The sequence below is a fragment of the Rhinopithecus roxellana genome, chromosome 19 (genome assembly GCF_007565055.1).
Source record: "Rhinopithecus roxellana isolate Shanxi Qingling chromosome 19, ASM756505v1, whole genome shotgun sequence".
Classification (NCBI taxonomy): Eukaryota; Metazoa; Chordata; class Mammalia; order Primates; family Cercopithecidae; genus Rhinopithecus; species Rhinopithecus roxellana.
The window spans coordinates 82735087-82755223 of NC_044567.1; the positions used below are offsets into that span (position 1 = coordinate 82735087).

The 20137-nt window shown below is 41.5% G+C and overlaps 1 protein-coding gene across 4 annotated transcripts in view; it reads left to right on the top strand.

Moving 5' to 3' along the window:
- MAP2K6 (mitogen-activated protein kinase kinase 6) overlaps positions 1 to 20137 on the top strand; it is a 147906-nt gene that overhangs the window by 84705 nt on the left and 43064 nt on the right. For 2 of the 4 annotated variants that reach the window (XM_010353121.2, XM_030923483.1), the window contains exons 2-4: positions 7847 to 7913; positions 19181 to 19229; positions 19815 to 19928. In XM_010353121.2, coding sequence (XP_010351423.1) covers positions 7847 to 7913; positions 19181 to 19229; positions 19815 to 19928 — 230 coding nt within the window. Of the gene's footprint in view, positions 1 to 4245; positions 4508 to 7846; positions 7914 to 19180; positions 19230 to 19434; positions 19609 to 19814; positions 19929 to 20137 lie in introns of those variants that run through there. The other 2 variants (XM_010353122.2, XM_030923484.1) reach the window with 2 other exon arrangements.

The following is a 20137-nucleotide window of genomic DNA, read 5'->3' on the forward strand; positions in this document are numbered from 1 at the left end:
GGGCCACTTCAAATACCACTTCCTATGTGAGACCATTTTTTTGGTGTTGCTTGTCTTCCTTCTTCTCTCCTGCTTTCAGGGTGCTATGCTTGTATTGTACATCACACATACTCACTGTTATTATGGAGTTGGGTTTTCATATCTCCTGATACTTCGACGGCAGAATTTGCAACCTAATAAATTTTGACCCTTGCAATGTGTGCCCTGGGGAATGATTGACAATTTCAGCTCAAAGGCAGAGATAACGCAAGGAGGAGCTAGCTTGGAATTCAATTCTTACTAATCAGAAAGAACTGGTGGGTTGTGGGGGAAGTGGCAGGAACTTGGGAGGAAAGTGACGTTGGCATCATAAAGTGAGAAATGGTAAAACAAGTCAAACAAACAAACATAAAACAACTTTACATAGACACATGGTAGAAAAGGGCTACTTAACTGTGGCTGACTTCTCAGACACTTGTGAAACTTAAAAAAATATATGGATCCTGAAGCCTCACTCTATCAACTTAGCCAGTAACTACTCTGCCCAGTAGCTGAGAGACCTGGACAAAAGGGTATCAGCAGGGGACCCACCTGCATGAGTCTTTTTGGGGCAGTTTCACCCGTAGGGATAGGATTGGAAGTGAGGTTTCAGTGACACAACTATGATATAGTTGTGTATAGATTTTAAGAGTTTTTAGCACTTAGACATTCTGTATGGCACCCAGCATGCCTGGAAGCCACACACACACACACCTGAAAGCCACACACACACACGCACACACAAACACACACTCCTGGAAGCCACACACACACAAACACACACAGAGAGAGAGAGAGAGAGAGAGAGAAGGGACCAGTGAGCCAATGTCTTTATTGGGTACAGGGCGTTATCCAGTTTCCTGCAGGGAGCTTTAATTGCTGGGTTTAAAGCAAGCAGGCACTAGTTCTAGGAGGTCACAGTATGACTGAGAGGTGGTCACCTTATGTTTGTGGGCAAATGTCTGCATGGTCTGTTTAAAGGAAATGGCAGGAGAGTAGGGAGGCCAGCCTGCTAGGCAGGAGAGATGTCTCTAAGTTTCGTCTCTGGCCACTGGTTTGGAGCCACTCTGGCAGAGTATGGTATTAGAAACCGTGTCAAGAGTGACTGAGCCCTGCTTCTGATGTGAGATAGTTTAACTTAGGTTTAAAAATGGATACTGAGGCAACCTGAAAGTATAAGCACTCACTACACTCCGTCCCAGAAATCCTGAGTCTATAGACCTGGAGAAGTTCCCATAGTCAGTGGGCACAAAGAGAGGTTGATTCAAGATTGATGAGATGTTTGAAAAATGTAATTCTCACATAAATAACACAAAAGAGGGAGAATGGAGCACGGAATTTGAAGAAATAAGAGGCCATCCAGACAACATTCTGCTTAGCTCATATTTTAAAAATATAAGCATAAATATGGAAGGGAGAAAAGAAAGTATTTGTTGAGCACCTATATTATGCCCGACCCCGCTAGGCTTCTTCACACGCACCGTGTCAATTGAGTCTCTTAATGACCTGGGGAGACGTTATATCATCTCCAGTTTGCAGGTGTAGAAACTTAGTTTAAGATAAGAAACCTTCTCAACGTTACATCACTAAGTGGGACAGCTGGGATCTGAAATGATTCTTACTGATGCAGAGGTTTGTGCAATTTCCATTCCATTCTTGGTTGTTCATTTTGTGTGTTTTTTGAAGAGCTCTCTACAAATGTTCAAAACAGTTGAGAAAAGAATAACAAATATTCAGTCAACAAATATTTACGATGTGCAGGTACTGGGCAAAATTGTTGGCCATCATGGAACTTATATTCTAGTGGGGAAAGATAGGTAAACAAGAAATAAATAAATGCAAAACTAAATAAACAAATACAAAAATAAAATAATTCTAGATTGTGAGAAAAGGTATGCGGGAAATGAGTGGAAGATGGTCATGGAGATCTGTTTTAGAGAGAGTGAACATTTTTCAGCTAAAATATCAAAGTTTCAGGGCAGCTGCTTTGAGCTCATACTGTGTTGCAGGTCCAGCGTAAGGTGCCGGATGTGAAAGCAGGAATGTGTGGATAGTAATCCTTAGGTTGTGTTCAGGAAGCTCTGGGAAGCTTCTATGAGGGAGGATTTGAATTTGGAAGGTTGAATTCTTGTCTGCAAGAGAGCTTAGTGCCCTCCAGGTAGAAGGAACAGTATGACCAAAGGTAAGGTCTTAGGAGATTCATTCTGACTCTGAAATCAAACTGACTGCAGGTTTTTAAATGAGCTATTCAGCCAGGCACAGTGGCTCACACCTGTAATCCCAGCAACAGCACTTTGGGAGGCCAAGGCGGGCGGATAACCTGAGGTCAGAAGTTTGAGATTAGCCTGTCAACATGGCGAAACCCCATCTCGACTAAAAATACAAAAATTAGGCGGGTGGGGTGGTGCATGCCTGTATTCCCAGTCACAGCTACTCGGGAGGCTGAGGGGCATGAGAATTGTTTGAACCTGTAAGGTGGAGGTTTCAGTGAGCCTAGATAGAGCCACTGCACTCCAGCCTGGGTGACAAAGCGAGACTCTGTCTCAGAAAAAAAAAAAGGCCGGGCATGGTGACTCACGCCTATAATCCCAGCACTTTGGGAGGCCGAGGCAGGTGGATCATGAGGTCAGGAGTTCAAGAGCAGCCTGACCAACATGGTGAAACCCCATCTTTACTAAAAATACAAAAATTAGTCAGGTATGGTGGTGGGTGCCTGTAATCCCAGCTACTCAGGAGGCTGAGGCAGGAGAATCACATGAACCTGGGAGGCAGAGGTTACAGTGAGCTGACATTGTGCCACTACACTGCAGGCTGGGTGACAGAGCAAGATTCAATCTCAAAAAAAAAAAAAAGCTTTTCGGCTTTTTTTCTCTAAACTTTATATAATTCCAGAGAGATTTGCCTCAGTGGTTGGAATCTCAGTGGTATATAAGAACCAGTGATTTTGGAGGATGGGAGGATGGCAGGGTCCCTGTTCCCTTTTACATTGCTGTTGCAAAGCCAGCTTTCTTCCTGCACGCCTCTTCCCCTGCCCTGCTTCGTTCGTTGCTTTGCATATGATGATTGCAATTTAATAACACTGAATGATACTTCACTGCTGATTTTATTGCCAACTACCCTTGGAACGTAAGCCTAGATGCAAGTAGTAAGGAGAGGGCAGCCAAGGCCTCTAGATTGCCAGTTACTTGGCTGGAAATCCCATTCATATTGGGAAACAGATTTTTAAAATAAATTTGGCACTGGAAACACTGCCATCCTTTTGTGAAGCTGTGTCAATATTCATAAACTCTCACAATCATGCCCCCCAACCCTCGGCCAAGCTAACAAATATTTAGGCATCAGCATATCTTCACGATGCCACCTTCTGTTGACCGCGTGGGCTTCTCATGCTGTTTGGGTTGGCAGTGGAACACAATCTTCTGTTTTATGTAATGAGGAACATCAGAGGAGTGCTTTGTGCTTGCCCTCTCAGAGTGTGTGCAAGACCTCTCGTGTACCCCATCATTTTCGGTGCAGTCAAAGCTAGCGAACATTTCTGTGGCCTGGTAAATATTTTCTAACTATTGGCAAGGCTTTTTAAATTTTTTTTTTTCCAGTGCCATTTTGCTCCAGGCCAGGATTATAATGACCCAGCTTTGCTTTGGTTTAAGATGAATTTTGCAAATATATGTGTGTGGTGGGACTACGCTATTTTCAGAGAACACAGACATGGGTGTAACAGGGTCTGATGCAATATAGTGCTGCATATGCCCAATCAGGCCGATGAGGCTTACCCTTTGCAGACTGTGCCAATAAGCAGTCGAGGCTTGTTGCGATCTGCAGAAATCTACAGAATTCTCTCTTTCTGAGAGGGCTTGTTGCTATCATGTGACATCACAGAAAGCTTTTTTTTTTTCTGACATTTTTTCTGCTTTGCTTTAGAATATCAAAGGCAAAGACTGTTGAATGTAGTTGGCCACTTAGCTTTATTATTCATGGTGCTCCCTCCCATTTTTTTTTTTTTTTTTTTAACAGTGTTCAATGTTAGCGTCAGGTGTTGGCTGCCTTCCTGGGGGAACAGATTGCTGTGAAGTAAACACAGCTGGAAACTGACCACATATTGTTTTTCTTTCTTTTAAGAAATGAAAGAGGCATTTATAGAAAAGCTGCAGAACATGGTACTGTCCAGATTTATAGATTTATTCCTCCAAGTCTGGTTAATGATTAATGTCACGCCTGGGTGTCCACATAGACCCACTTCCCTTCTCCCTTCCTGAAGCTGCAATTTCCTGGGAACAATGAACTTGCAGAGGTTTGCTGCAATCCGGACTTGAGGAGGGGGCGGAGTCTGTTCAGTTCTGTTTCTCCTTGCTGAAGTGTGGTCTTTGGAGCTAAGTGAAGAATGACTTCTGTTAGGTTTTCCTCTGCTGGCCTTCCCTGCAGCCTCGAAAACCTCACCAGAGTCACCTCTGCTGGTCTCTTATTGTGCTGCTCTGTCAGAGATGGGCAAGTAAGTGAATTGCAGAATGTTGCTGTGTGTGCTTGTGATTTGTATTTTATTTGATGTACTTTTCGACGTGAAGGCAGAGTATTTTCTAACACTGTAATTCAACTAGGTTTTGTGTCTCCTGGATCTGTTTTTTTTCTCGTTGCTCTGAGGAGCTGATATACTTGGAAATATTAGGTTTAAGATTTGCAGATGTCCAACTTACATATAGTCAAGGGTTTAGAGTCTGGAGACAGGAGGCTGGCAATTTCAACTAGGAGGCAGTAAATTCAGGGTAAGAATGATGTTGAAGTAGGGTTTAGGGGGATAGCCGGGTGTAAAAGTGATCTGGGGAGAGAATCAAAGGCCTTCTCCTCCCACTTGGAAGACTGTATTATTATTTTGGTCTTTTATTCCTTTGGTCTCTCTATGCCAAAAACTTTCTCTCTTTTTTACTATTTCTTTGTATAGATGTTTTGGTGATTTAAGTTATGGTTTAATAGTTAATTGCTGTTAAGAATTGCTACTAATTAATTGCTATATTAAGGTTTTCCAAAGGGGTTTTCTCAATAAATAGCTATTTCTCTTTACGTCTATCTTATAAGAACTGAGTTAGAAATAAGAGGAAGACGTAGGAATTTAAGAGCAATTTCTGCTTTTGGTTTGCTTAAATGACAACTGGAGACCAGTTTTCATAGGCAAATTATGTGTTACTTTAGTTTTTGTTTTCTTTGAGAGAACTGTAGGGTTGCCTCTTGGGATTACCTGAATTATCTGTCGCCTGTACTGGAATTTGTATGTAGTTGTCTGTATAGTTATCTAAACAAGGTGAATCCGTCATTCATTCCTCACTGAAGAATCTCATTGAAAATAACATTTCCTGTCTGTTTGGCTGAGGCATATGGATGGCAATTGTTGGAATTAGGCCATCTATCTATTTGGATTCTCATAACTGAGTCCAGCACTTAGCATAGTTCCTGGTACCCAGGAAAGCTCTATGCGATGTCAATAACTGCCAGTTTAGTAACATCCTTAACAGCTCTTTGAGTTCCAAGAGGAGGAAAGTGAATGGTGAGTTTTGAACCTTATAAAATACATAGGTAAACCCAAATGAGGAGAGAATTGAGAAAGCCTGAAGGTGTTCCTAAAAGGCTTTCTCTAGGCTGATTCCTGCGAAGCATATTTTTTCCTGGCTTTATACAACTTGGCAGAATTGATCTGATTTTGGATTCTGAAGGAATAGAAAGAAAAAATTTCATTATACATTCTAGTGGGCTATGATCATGTAGCCAGTTCTCTTCATGAATTTTTTTAAATGGCTTTTAAAAAGATGAGACGGTACTAATTGTTTCCCTAAATGAGTCTAATTAAGAGCTACTTACGGTATCTTAATGTTTTTTCATATATGTTATCTGCTTTGATTCTCATATCAGTCAAGTGAGGTGAGTACTGATGTTACTTCCTCATTTTACAACTGAGAAAACAGAGTCAGACGAAAAGTGATTCTAGAAGTTGTGTGGTACATGGAAGAACCAGATGTCAGCTGAGTATTTTAAAACTCAAAATCCCGTGTTCCTCTCACCCGCCCCCTCTCCAGTCATCTCTAAACGTCTTCTGTTGCAGGATAGTAGAAACACCCACCTGGGTGTCAGGAGACCGGGATTCTTATCTGACTGGGTCATTGCTGACCTCTGTGATGTGGAGCAAATCACTGAAGTCTTTGGATGTCATTTTTCCTCAAGGAGGTTATTTTAATTGATTTCTTAAGTTTCTTTGCAGCTTCAGGATCTATCCAGCGCCGTATCCAGGGTTTGTGTTATCTCTGAGTGCTCATCTGCAATGTAGAGAAGAGGTGGGAAAGGAGGTAGCATTCTTTTTTTTTTTGAGGCGGAGTCTTGCTCTGTCACCTAGGCTGGAGTGCAGTGGCGCGATCTTGGCTCACTGCATGCAAGCTCCGCCTCCTGGGTTCACGCCATTCTCCTGCCTCAGCCTCCTGAGTAGCTGGGGCTACAGGCGCCCACCACCACGCCTGGCTAATTTATTGTATTTTTAGTAGAGAGGGGGTTTCACCATATTAGCCAAGATGGTCTCGAACTCCTGACCTCGTGATCCGCCCGCCTCGGCCTCCCAAAGTACTGGGATTACAGGCGTGAGCCACTGCTCCCGGCCAGGAGGTAGCATTCTTTCCAGCCATTCTATCCAGCTCTTCCTTGGTTTTGCCTGGGAGACACAGGATCTCTATGGATGAGGAAAACCCCAGGCTCTTGTTTGCTCTGATCTGCTTCCTGAGCTGGCATCTCTCAGTCTGTTCATTTTTACTCATCAACAAAAGTATTTGAGCCAAATTGTCTTGTAATTTCAGCCCAGGTATGATCAACATCAAGCTACCTTTCCATCTGGCCCAAGTTATAACCTCTTTGCATAAGCTCATGTGTTATCTTAATCCTTTATGGAACAGGGCAAATGTAAAGAAGTATTACTCTATCCCTCTCTTAAGTTTTTCAAATTACAGCAGGTGGTTGGGAAAAGGGGAGGGTAGAACAGTGGAAAAGCATTTTTTATTCTGCTTCCATTGCTAACTCTTGTAGTTGTTAACAGATCGATTTAGAAAATTGGGGGATACTGAGATAAGGGTGACTGCCCTTTACTAACACTAAAAAGCAAAAAAAAAGCTATAACCAAGTGTCTGCCATCACCATTATAGTGTAAAAGAAAAAAAAAAAAAAAGCAAGGCCAGGCATGGTGGCTTATAGACTGGGCGTGGTGACACATGCCTGTAATCCCAGCACTTTGGGAGGCCAAGGTCAGTGGATCACCTGAGGTCAGGAGTTCGAGACCAGCCTGGCCAACATAGAGAAACCCCTGTCTCTACTAAAAATACAAAAATTTGCCGGGCATGGTGGTGAATGCCTGTAATCCCAGCTCCTCAGGAGACTGAGGCAGGAGAATTGCTTGAATCCAGGAGGCAGAAGTTGCAGTGAGCCGAGATTGTGCCACTGCACTCCAGCCTGGTGACAGAGTGAGACTCTGTCTCAAAAAAAAAAAAAGAAGTTGCAATGACATACTCAGTGGGCAGAAAGGGCAGATCTTCCTAGGAAAAGAGAGTTAGCATTCTCATCCTGATGTTTGCCCCCTGGACTGATGAAAAACCTCATTCATGACCACAGTCTGTATTTGGGAAGCTCTGTTCTACCTGGTGCTTGGGTTCTCAACACTCACAAACTTCCTGGGCAGGAAGTGGTGCTTTAAATGGAGACGTGAGAGCTGCATGCGCAGGTCAGCTCTTTCCTTTGCTGCAGTCTCTTTCTCTGCTATCTTGCTATGATTTAATCCTTAACGTTTTCCTTACGTCTTTCCCCATAGGCAAGAAGCGAAACCCTGGCCTTAAAATTCCAAAAGAAGCGTTTGAACAGCCTCAGACCAGTTCCACGTAAGTTGGCAAGATCATCATCTGAATCCAAATCCTTGTACTTTCAGGTTTCTCCTGGGGGTTTATTTTTGGACTGGTGAGCAATGCCTTGACTTTAGAAGAGCCCTTTAAGGGGGGAAGCCATTTGCTCACTGTTCTGAGACCTGAAATAATCATATCTTATCAGTCAGTTATGTTGAATGGGTAGTTTTGAACTCAGTGTCTTAAGTTATTGGTTGAGTAAGAATTGAATGTCACATATATTTGGCAGATGGGGCTCTATGTAAGACCAGAAAGGGCTCTGGATATGGACTTCCTTGCCTTTTCCCTGTAGATTGGAGCAAACAGGAAAATCCCTGTGAAAGCCACTACTATAAAACTTGGGTTGAGATGGAAAGATGGTATTTGGTGAGGACCCACATCCTGACACTTAAATTCTGTCGCATATAAACAGAAGGAAGAATGAGGTAAAGGAACACTTTTTTATTAGCTGAGGTTTTGGCCTAAATCCCTAAGTCAGCTCGAGTCCTAGTGAAGGACATCGTGTAAATGACATCCTCTCTGTGAACCTCCTTCTTGTTTTTTTTTTTTAATCTGGTGGTGGGAAAGGTACTTCCTGTCCAGCTGGAGGTACAACCACCTACCAAGGCATCTGCATGAGAGGAATCGAAACTCCGAGGAAACGAATCACAATAGAGGTGTTAGAGAGACAGGGCAAAGGCAAAGACAGGGCATCCTAATGGAAAAGTGAGTTGGTAAGGCTTTTGTTCATGTCTACAAAAGTGCCTCCCTTTGTAATGGGTTTTGATTTTAGCTGTGATCTACTATCAGGAAGTGCACCCCCTAGTGTTGGAATGTGCTCTTAAATGGCATCCTGTCTGCTGTAAGACTTTGTTAAAGCCATTGGTCCTTATATTGCATGAAGCAGTATACAGAAACTTTCCACTGGAGAATTTTTAAGGACAAAGTAGAGTTGAGGGCTACTCTTCAGGGTTCTGGACTGTAGCTCAAGAGTCTAAACTCAAGATAGAATGTTCCTTTCATTGGAATCTGCAGGAGGAAGATCCATCTTCCCATACTTACTATCAATATTTTTTTCCTCTTTTTTTTCTTTATTTTGGTCTCTCTGAGCAATTTTTTTTTCTTGTAGACCTGTGAACTGTGTAATTACTATTGTTTCCTCTCTGACTGATTTCTCAAGAGCTTAGAGTCAAATATGTGGCCTACTTTTACTACCTGTATAGGAATTTATGGGATATACTCTTAAAACTTTTTATTTTGAAGTAATTGTAGATTAAAAGGAGGTTGCAAAGAAATGTACAGGGAAGTCCCATATATCCCTTTCCCCAAGCCATGCCAAACTCCCCCCATCCCACGTTAACGTCTTACACAAACATAGTACATTATCAAGATCAAGAAAGTGGCAATAGTGCAAATCATAGAACTTAATTTCGCCAGCTATGCGAGTATTCATTTGTGTGTGTGTGTGTGTGTGCATGTGTAGCTCTATAAAGTTTATCACATGTGTAAGTCTTGCATAAGTACTATTATAATCAAGATACTTCACTACAACAACATTACAAGACTCTTTTACGTTGCCCTCTTATAGTCACACCCACCTCTTCCCCCCATCTCTGTCCTTAATCCCTAGCAACAACTAATCTGTTCTCCTTTGCTATTTTATTTCATGATTGTTATATAAATGAAATCATGCATCTCTTTTTGAGATTTTTTTGTTCAACATAATTTTATTGAGGTTCATTTAAGTAATTGCATGTGTTGACAGTTTGTTCCATTTTATTGCTAAGTACCCATCTATAGTATGGTCATACCATAGTTTGTTCAACACCTTAGCCTTTGAAGGAGATATGGGTAGTTTTCCATTTTTGGCTATTAGGAATAAGGCTGTTATGAGCATTTATGCATAAGTTCCTGCATGAGAATAGGTCTTCATTTCTCTGGGGTATAAGCCCAATAGTGTAATTGCTGGGTTACATGGTAAGCCCATCTTTAGTTTTGAAAGAACTGCTGAACTGTTGGCCAGAGTAAATGTACCATTTTATGTTCTCACCAATAATGTCTGAATAATCTAGTTTTTCTGGATCTCTGCCAGCAATTGGTACTATCAGTATTTTTCAGTTTAGCCATTCTTATGTGTAGTGATATGTATGTAGTTTTTGTTGTTGTTGTTGAGACGGAGTTTCTCTCTTGTTGCCCAGGCTGGAGTGCAGTGGCGTGATCTCGGCTCACTGCAACCTCTGTCCCCTGGGTTCAGGTGATTCTCCTGCCTCAGCCTCCCCAGCAGCTGGGAATATAGGCACCTGCCACCATGCCCAGCTAATTTTTTTTTTTTTTTTTAGTAGAGACGGGGTTTCACCATACTGGCCAGGCTGGTATGCTGGTCTCGAACTCCTGACCTTAGATGATCCACCTGCCTCGGCCTCCCAGAGTGCTGGCATTACAGGCGTGAGCCACCGTGCCCAGCCTATATGTAGTTTTAATTTGCAATTTCTCTAGTGGCTAATAATGTAGAATATGTTTTTAGGTGTTTATTTTCCATCTACATATTTTTGGTGAAATGTCTGTGCGTATCTTTTGCCCATTGTCTAATTAGATTCTTTTTATTGTTTACTTTTGAGAGTTATTTGTATATTCTGGACACAAGGACTTTGTCCGATACATGATACGAAAATATTTTTCACAGTTTGTAATTTGTCTTTTTATGATTTTAGAAGGGTCCTTCACAGAGCAAAAGTTTTTAATTTTGATGAAGATTGACTTATCAATTATTACTTTTACAGATCATGCTTTTGATAAAGTCTAAGAACATTTTGTGTAGTCCTAGATCTGTCTAGAAGTTTTGTAGTTTTTCATTTTGCATTTAAGCCCATGGTCCATTTTGAGTTAATTTTTGTTCAAGGTTTGAGTTTAGGTTGAGCTTTATTTTTTTGGCCAGTGGGTTACCAATTATTCTAGCACCATCTGTTGAAAAGGCTATCCCTCCTCCATTGAATTGCTTCTGCTCCTTTGTCAAATGTCAATTGGGCATATTTGTTTGAAGTTATTTCTGTGTTCTCTATTCTTTTCCACTGATTTATGTGTCTGTCCCTTTGCCAGTATCACACTGTCTTGATTACCACAGCTGCATAGTAAGTCATAACAGGGAAACATGATTCCTCTCACTCTGTTCTCTTTCAGAATTATGTTGACTATTCTAAAGGTCTTTCTCTTTTCAAATAAGTTTTGGAATAAGCTTGTCTATGTCCACAAAGAAACTTACTGAGATTTTAGTAGGAATTGTGTTTAACCTATACATCAATTTAGGACGAATTGACATTTTTACTACATTGGTTCTTCTAATCTGCAAACATGGTATATTTCTTCAACTTTAAAAATTTTATTTCATCAGCATTTTTATAATACAATTCCTCTGTATTAGATTTTGTTAAAATTTATACCTAAGTGTTTTTTTGGAGCAAATTTTAAGCGGAATTTGATTTGTGAGCTTGGTTTTTACTTGTTCATTGTCAGTGTATAGAAATGCAATAGATCTTTTCTGTATTGATCTTGTATTCTGTGGATTCTGCAGTTGATCTTCTATTCTGTGACTTTACTAAAATCACTTATTAGTTCTAGAAACTTTTCATTGAACCCTTAGGGTTTTCTATGTAGACAATCATGGCATCTGTAAACGGAGACAGTTTTATTTCTTCTTTTCCAATCTTTACTTTGATTTTTACTTGCATTTTCTTGCCTTATTGAAGTGGCAAGAATGTCCAGTCCTATGTTAATAAGGTTGATGAGAGCAGGCAAACTGGTTTGTTCCTCATCTTAGAAGGAAAGCATTTAGTCTTTTACTAGTAAGTATGAAGCTAACTGTAGATTTTTTGTAGATGCTACTTATGAGGTTGAAAGGGTTCCCAGCTATATAAAATCTCTCAGTATACTGAGAGGTTTTTTTTGATTGTTTGTTTTTGTTTTTTGAGACAGGGTCTCACTCTGTTACCCAGGCTGGAGTGCAGTGGTGTGCTCATGGCTCACTGCAGTCTCAGCCTCCCCTGGCTCAAGCGATCCTCCCATTTCAGCCTCCGAAGTAGCTGGAACTACAGGTACATGCCACCACACTGGGCTAATTTATTTTTGTATTTTGTAGATGTGGGGTTTCGCCGTGTTGCCCAGGCTGGTCTCGAACTCGTGGGTAAACAATTTGCCTGCCTTGGCCCTCCCAAAGTGCCAAGATTACAGGCACGAGCCAACATGCCCTGCCTGAGAACTTTTATTATGAATGGGTATTGAATTTTGTTGAATGCTTTCTCCGCACCAATTGATATGATCATAAGATTTTTCTTCTTTGATCTGTCGATATGTAGATTATGTTGATTCATTTTTATGTACTGAGCTAGCCTTGCATACCCCAAATGAATCCCAGTTAGTTACGGTGTATATATTTTTGTACATTGTTGGATTCGATTTGCTAAAATTTTGTTGAGGATTTTTGTTTCTAGGCTTTTGGGAGATGTTGGTCTGTGATGGTTTATTTATTACTTCTCTTGTGCTATTATTTTCTAGTTTTAGTATTAAGGTAATACTAATAAAAATGAATTGGTAAGTGTTTCTTCTATTTTTTGGTAGACATTGTATAAAATTGGTGCTAATTCTTCTTTGAATGTTTGCTGAAATTCTCCAATGAAAGAAAATGAGCCTGGATTTTTTTTTTTTTTCCGGGACTTTTTAATCGCAATCTCAATTTCTTTAATAGTTATGGGACTATTCAGATGATCTGTTTCATTATGGCTGAGTTTTGGTAGTATGTGGTTTTGAGGAGTTGGTCTATTTCTTCCAAGTTGTCACATTTATGAGAGTAAAACTGTTCACAGTGTTTTCTGCCTATCCTTTAAATGGATGTACAATCTGTTGTGACATCCTTTTTTTTTTTTCTTCCCTGATACTGATAATTTGTGTCTTCTCTTGTTAAATTTGTCAGTTTTGCTTGAGGTTTATCAACTTTACTGATTTTTTTTTTCTTTTGAAGAACTGGCTTTGTTTTATTTTCCTATTTTCAATTTTATTGCTTTCTGCTTTTATTTTTACTATTTCCTTTGGGATTTATTCTTATATCAACCTGCCAGCAGTCTTATATCCCTTCCCCTTACAATTTTTATTCTTTACCTTTTACATTAGTTTACATTATAGCATCAAGTATATGTTAATTTTATAAATTTTATGAATTTTGGAAGGCTACCATAAACGCTTTCTTGGTATAAACAAGGATAAAAGCAGTTTATATTTTGTTTTTCCCTCGTATGGTATTAATAGGATATGCTGTGAATATACTTACCTGTTTCACTTTGTGAAGCGAAAAGTATCACTTCATTATTGTAGAGTATACCACCGTAGCTCAGAGAGTCTCCTTGTTATGACTTTAATGCCGCGGCTTAGATTTGTACTCCTATAGAAGTAGCTCCCACATTTTGTGTTTTTCTTGGCAATTTTTGAAGGCTGGCTTGGTGATTTCTTCCCATTCATACCCTGCCTCCTTCTGCTGCGCTTCTCAAAAATAAATAGGCCTTGACAAAGCTCCATTCTCCCGAGTTCCACGTGTGTGGCCCCTCTGTTTGAGTTCTTTCTCTGAGCTACTGATGCCAGTGTGGGCTGTCCCTTCCCTTAATTGATAGTGACCAATTCTAAATCCGTTTGATGCTAGTTCATATCGTTTCATTTAACCACAACAAGAAACTCAGAGGCAGTGTTTGTTACTCTCACTTGACATGTGAACAAACAGAACGGTGCAATGGTCAGGTGCATTGCTCCGACCTGTTGAGCATAGCTTCATGGGTAAGAGTTCAGGGTCTGGAGCCAGAACACTTAGGTTTAAATTTGGAATCTAAACTTCACTAGTTGAATACCTTAGGCAAAATACCTAACTGCGCTAAGCCTTGGTTTCCCCTTCTAAAAATGCAAAAAATTAGCCAGGCGTGGCGGCGGGTGCCTGTAGTCCCAGTTTCTTGGGAGACTGAGGCAGGAGAATCACTTGAACCCAGGAGGTGGAGGTTGCAGTGAGCCGAGATTATGCCATTGCACTCCAGCCTAGATGACAGAGTGAGATTCCATCTCAAAAAACAGACAAACAAACAAAACCCGGGAATAACAGTGATGTTGCTGTCTTGAGGATTAGATGTCATAATCCAGATGAGTGTCTAGTGTAGTGCCTGGTGCATTGCAATTGCTCGATGAAAGGTAGCTCCAAGTGAGCATTATTGCACAGCTTTTCAGTGGAAGAACTGGCATATAAGCTCAGGAATCTCTGACTCTCAGTGATGTGCTCTTAGCCACACATCAGACTGGTAGAGGCTGTGAGCAAACAGTTTATGGCTAGTGAAATGAGAGGTAGTATCCTTTACAGCACACTGTGCATCAGAAGCCATTATAGTGCAGCTCTGGGTTCTAATCTCATTGTCTCTCTAAGTGTTCTTTTTTTTTTTTTTTTTGAGACAGAGTCTTGCTCTGTTGCCCAGGCTGGAGTGCAGTGGTGTGATCGTGGCTCACCACAACCTCTGCCTCTCGGGTTCAAGCAATTCTCCTGCCTCAGCCTCCCAACCAGCTTGGACTACAGGCGCCCGCCACCATGCCCAGCTAAGTTTGTATTTTTAGTAGAGACGGGGTTTCACTATGTTAGCCAGGCTGATCTCGAACTCCTGACCTCATGATCCACCCGCCTCAGCCTCCCAAAGTGCTGGGATTACAGGTGTGAGCCACTGCTCCCAGCCCGAGTGTTCTTATTTAGTCACTTTCAATATTAATTGCTGAAAGAGGTATTAATACCTTGATTTCAATTCATACCCTATTCTATTTCACTAGAGGTAATAACACCTCTATTAATACTACCTCTGAGAGTTGTAAAAATTAAGGAAGCTATTTTATGTAAATGGCTCACACGTTCTCTTGCCCAAATAGGTGCTCAATAAATATTTCTGAATAAATGAATAATAATTGTGATAATAACCAGTGAACTGATTCCTCATGTAAAATTATAAATGAATAACTATCGTACTAAACCGAAGCTGGTTGTTCATATAAAAAATGAATACTAGGTGACCTTTGGAAGACCTTTGGTCTTCCAGGGGAAGAATTTTTGTAATAAGCTTGGTTTTTTCCCCAGAGGACTAAAATATTGAATAAGTGACAGAGAACATCCACCCACAGTATAAACTTCCTGCAGAATCGCAATGCCCCTGGCAAACTCATATGCCCAGCCCTGGACAGAGCACAATGTCAACTAATCCAATCTGATTTGTCAGTCTTGGCCCCATCATTTGATATTTTTGGCCCACTTGATGAGTCCAAGGGCCTGCAGCACAGGCGAATTGATTATTTTCATTAGCCGAGGCCTGGGCATTGGGAGCAAGTGCCTTGTATTCAATCTGCCTCGATGGGAATCATGAGAGCAGGTAAAAAAGCTCTTAGCCCAGTTTTTTATATTTCCTTCTCTTCTTCCTTTTTCTCCTCCTTAATTAAGTCAAGGCTGAGATTCAGGCGACTTGAGTTTTATTTTCAGCTCTGTGGATGACCGTATGGCTTCAGAAAATCACCCAGCTTTTCTGGGTTTCATTTTTTTTTTTTTTTGAGACGGAGTCTCGCTCTGGCGCCCAGGCTGGAGTGCAGTGGCCGGATCTCAGCTCACTGCAAGCTCCGCCTCCCGGGTTGACGCCATTCTCCTGCCTCAGCCTCCCTAGTAACTGGGACTACAGGCGCCCGCCACCTCCTCTGGCTAGTTTTTTTGTATTTTTAGTAGAGACGGGGTTTCACCGTGTTAGCCAGGATGGTCTCGATCTCCTGACCTCGTGATCCGCCCGCCTCGGCCTCCCAAAGTGCTGGGATTACAGGCTTGAGCCACCGCGCCCGGCTCATTTTTCTTAATCTGGAAAATGGCACCAGACCCTTCTATTAGGTCCCGGGGTATTTCAAACTTAGTATACAGCCAAGCTCAGCAAACTTTTTTTTTTTTGTAAAAGGCCAGATAGTAAATATTTTAGGCTACATGGGTCACAGAGGATGCTGTTGTTTATTTTTTGTTTTTTTACAAGCGTTTAAATTTGGAAAAGTCATTCTTAGCTGGACCACAGGCTGTAATTTGCTGAGCCCTGCTATATATGTAAAATATAAGAATATTAGACTTGGAAGAACTTGTTTTCAATAACCTCATTGGATGGCAAAAACAGTCGCAGCCCCAAATAATTAGTGACCTTTCTGTTGCTTCATACTTTTAAAAAGTCAAGGTGATGGCTGGGTGTGGTGGCTGACGCCTGTAATTCTAGCACTTTGGGAGGCCGAGGCGGGAGGATCACTTGAGGTCAGGAGTTTGAGACCAGCCTGGCCAACATGGCGAAACCCTGTTTCTACTCGAACTACAACGATTAGCTGGACGTGGTGGTGGGTGCCTGTAATCCCAGCTGCTTGGGAGGCTGAGGCAGGAGAATTGCTTGAACCCAGTAGGCAGAGGTTGCAGTGAGCCAAGATTGCGCCACTGCACTCCAGTGTGGGTGACAGGGTGAGATTCTGTCTCAAAAAAAAATCAGCGTGTTGAATAATTGCAGAGGATTTTTGTTGTTTATATTAGTCACATGTTTAAAGTCATATTTGCCTTTATTTCAAAGTGCCATTCCAAATTAATACAAGCAAATTGTGACAACTGAGGAAAAAAAGCTTTGGAAATCTTGAGAAAGAGGAAGTAGCGTTTTAGAAATTTCATTCTTCCAGAAACCTTTTCTGAAGAAAAATTCCCTGCTCAGAAACACAAGATAGAGAAACACATCACTGCTGTTTGTGGTGTGTGTGTGTGTGTGTGTGTTTTGTTTTGTGTTGTTTTTTTCTCTCTCTCCCTCTCAGTCCCCAGTTTTCAGTTAATATAAAAAAGTATTCTATGTATTCCAAAAGGATTTTGAGGTGAGAGAAGGCTTGCCATTTTCTTCTTCTTTTTTTTGTTTTTTTTTTTTGTTTTTTTTTTTTGAGACCGAGTCTCGTTCTTGTTGCCCAGGCTGGACGGCAGTGGCACGATCTTGGCTCACTTCAACTTCAACCTCTGCCTCCTGGGTTCAAGCGATTCTCCTGCCTCAGCCTCCCGAGCAGCTGGGATTACAGGCGCCCGCCAGCATGCCTGGCTAATTTTTGTATTTTTAGTAGAGACGGGGTTTCACCATGTTGGCCAGGGTGGTTTCAAACTCCTGACCTCAGGTGATCCACCTGCCTTGGCCTCCCAAAGTGCTGGGATTACAGGTGTGAGCCACCGTGCCCAGCCTGTATCCCTACTTTTTAATTTTATTTTTGTGTTTAATTTCAGCAAAAGGGTTAGAATCATGCCTGAGAGTTGGAAAAAGTCCTCATTGGCAAAGGTTTCTTTTCTCTCTCCCTTTCATCTTTCCCTTTTCCTCTCTTTCCATTTTCCTTTGCCTTCTTCTGGCATGGAATGTGCTTCCAGAGAGACATGAGTCTTTACCTGTCCACTCACACTCTTTTCCTCTTTTCTGGCAGCACCAGGATTCTTTCGTCTTTAGCCTCTAGTTGTTCTTTTTGTTTGATCACATTAACAATGTGTTTTTTGGCATTTGGTATGTTTTATATATACAGAGCCTCACTCTATCACCCAGGCTGGAGTGTAATGGCACAATCTTGGCTCACTGCACCCTCCGCCTCCTGGGTTCAAGCGATTCTCCTGTCTCAGCCTGCCGAGTAGCTGGGATTACAGACGTGTGCCACAATGCCTGGCTAATTTTTGTGTTTTTCCTAGAGATGGGGTTTCACCGTTTTGGCCAGGCTGGTCTCGAACTCCTGACCTCAGGTGATCCGCCCGCCTCAGCCTCCCAAAGTGCGGGGATTACAGGCGTGGGCCACCGCACCTGGCCAGCATTTGCTATGTTTATTGTACTACTGTTGGTACATTTCTTTCAGGAAAGTGCCTTTCTCAGCTCCTAGTTGTGTGCACAGCCAGAGCCAAACATTTATCTCTTAAGTAGATTGATACCACCTGAGAGATCATTGAAGTAGTAGAAATAAATACTCAGAAAGTGACTGTAGAAACAAAATCAGCAAACCTCTGGCTCCTAAGAAAACCCCAGAATTGTATAATGCTATGCATGGAAGAAATATTGCTGGGCTTGATGAGACAGCCTGGTAGAGTAGAGAGGATGCAGAACTGGAAATCAGGAGACCTGGGGCAGCTGTGGGCTGGGGGGAGTCACTTTTCCTCTCTGGACCTTCTGTCCATCTATGAAAGAAGGGACTAGATTTGAAATTCTTATGTTCTATGAATTTTGTGAGTTAACAGAATATATGCCATTGCTATTTGTTTCTTAAAACAATTGTGAGACGTGGTGAAATAATGATATGTATTGGTGCTCTTGGATGAAAGATAAAGCTTGAGACTCACTACTCTAGCACAATGACCTGCATCAGCAGTCCCTAACTTTTTTGGCACCAGGGACTGGTTTTTTGAAAGACGGTTTTTCCATGAACTGGGTGGGGGGATGGTTTCGGGATGATTCAAGCACATTACATTTATTGTGTACTTTATTTCTATTATTATTACACTATAATACATCATGAAATAATTATACAACTCACCATAATGTAGAATCAATGAGGGTCTTGAGCTTGTTATCCTGCAACTATATGGTCCCATCTGAGGGTGATGGGAGACAGCGACAGATCATCAGGCATTAGATTCTCATAAGGAGTGCGCAACCTACATCCCTCGTATACACAGTTCACAGTAGGGTTTGTGCTCCTATGAGAATCTAATGCCACCGCTGATCTGACAGGAGGCAGAGCTCAGGTGGTAATGTGAGCGATGGGGAGTGACTGTAAGTCCAGGTGAAGCTTCTCTCCTTCACCCACCACTCATCTCCTGCTGACTGGTATTAGTCTGTGGCTTGGGGGTTAGGCACCCTGATCTAGATAATTGCACATATGAATTAGATATTTACTGTATGCCAAACATTCTGCTAAGCATTTTACTTGTATTATCTCATTTAATACTCACTCCTGCTTCACAATGTAGGCATATTAATATCCCCATGTGAAAGAAGAAATGGAGCCCCAAAGAGGTTAAGTAATTTAAACCCAAATGTAATTTATTTCAAATCTCCTCTTATTCACACTCATATGCTGCTTCAGTTTACTCATGAACTTCCACTTTCTTTTTAAGGAAAAATGCCCCCAGTGGCGTGTGATTTGGGAAGGATATAATTGACTCATTAGCTTATGTTTGTTCTTTTCCCCCTTATCTTTCTTAGACCACCTCGAGATTTAGACTCCAAGGCTTGCATTTCTATTGGAAATCAGGTAAGAAAAAATCATGTCTGCCAGCTAATACGTTGGCCATTTTATATGTGTGCTTTGTTTTCCCTAGCATGCTGTCAGGGAATGAGTCAAAAAACATTTGCATTTAAAGGGAAGTGGTATGCAAAGTTTTTGCTATTTTGAAAAAATGTTGAATTGAAATCAGGCTACTGTGGTTTTGATGGAAGGCATTTGAAGAGAGTAGATGCTTCTCTTGGGAGGGTATTTCTCAAAGCTCAGACATAATCTAGTTGCCATCAGTCAATAGTGGGTTACAGACACAATGAAGGGTCGTGGCTAAAGAACTGCAGTGAAATGGCTTCAAGTGAGACATAGGCAAGCTGAATCCAAGTTGTGTTTCTGTGTTGCCTGGGACAAGCAGGTGGGCTACCCCCGTGGGAGCTCCTAGACATCTCTTGGCCCTTCTTGTAGCTTCTTGCTTTCAGAGGCTGCTTTGACATGCTAGAAAATCTTCTGGCCCAGAAATAATCCTTAGAACATTGAGAGTAAACGAGACAGAGGATAATATGCTCTCTGTTCTGTTTATTTTTCTCTTTCCCATTGCATTATTCCTTTTCTCTCTTGCAGAACTTTGAGGTGAAGGCAGATGACCTGGAGCCTATAATGGAACTGGGACGAGGTGCGTACGGGGTGGTGGAGAAGATGCGGCACGTGCCCAGCGGGCAGATCATGGCAGTGAAGGTAGAGTTGACATTCTCCCAAGTGTTTTCTATCTGCTGTGTATACGTTTGTCCATCTCAATTGTCAACCAGCCCTTTTAATAGAAGCAAAACCATCTTCCGTAGGGTAAGACAGAAAAGATTATTTGGAGGGAAGAGTATTTTCCTCAAAAGGTATGGAAAAAGCTTCCTTGGTGTGAGTTGTATCTACTTTTTATTTTTTATTTTTAT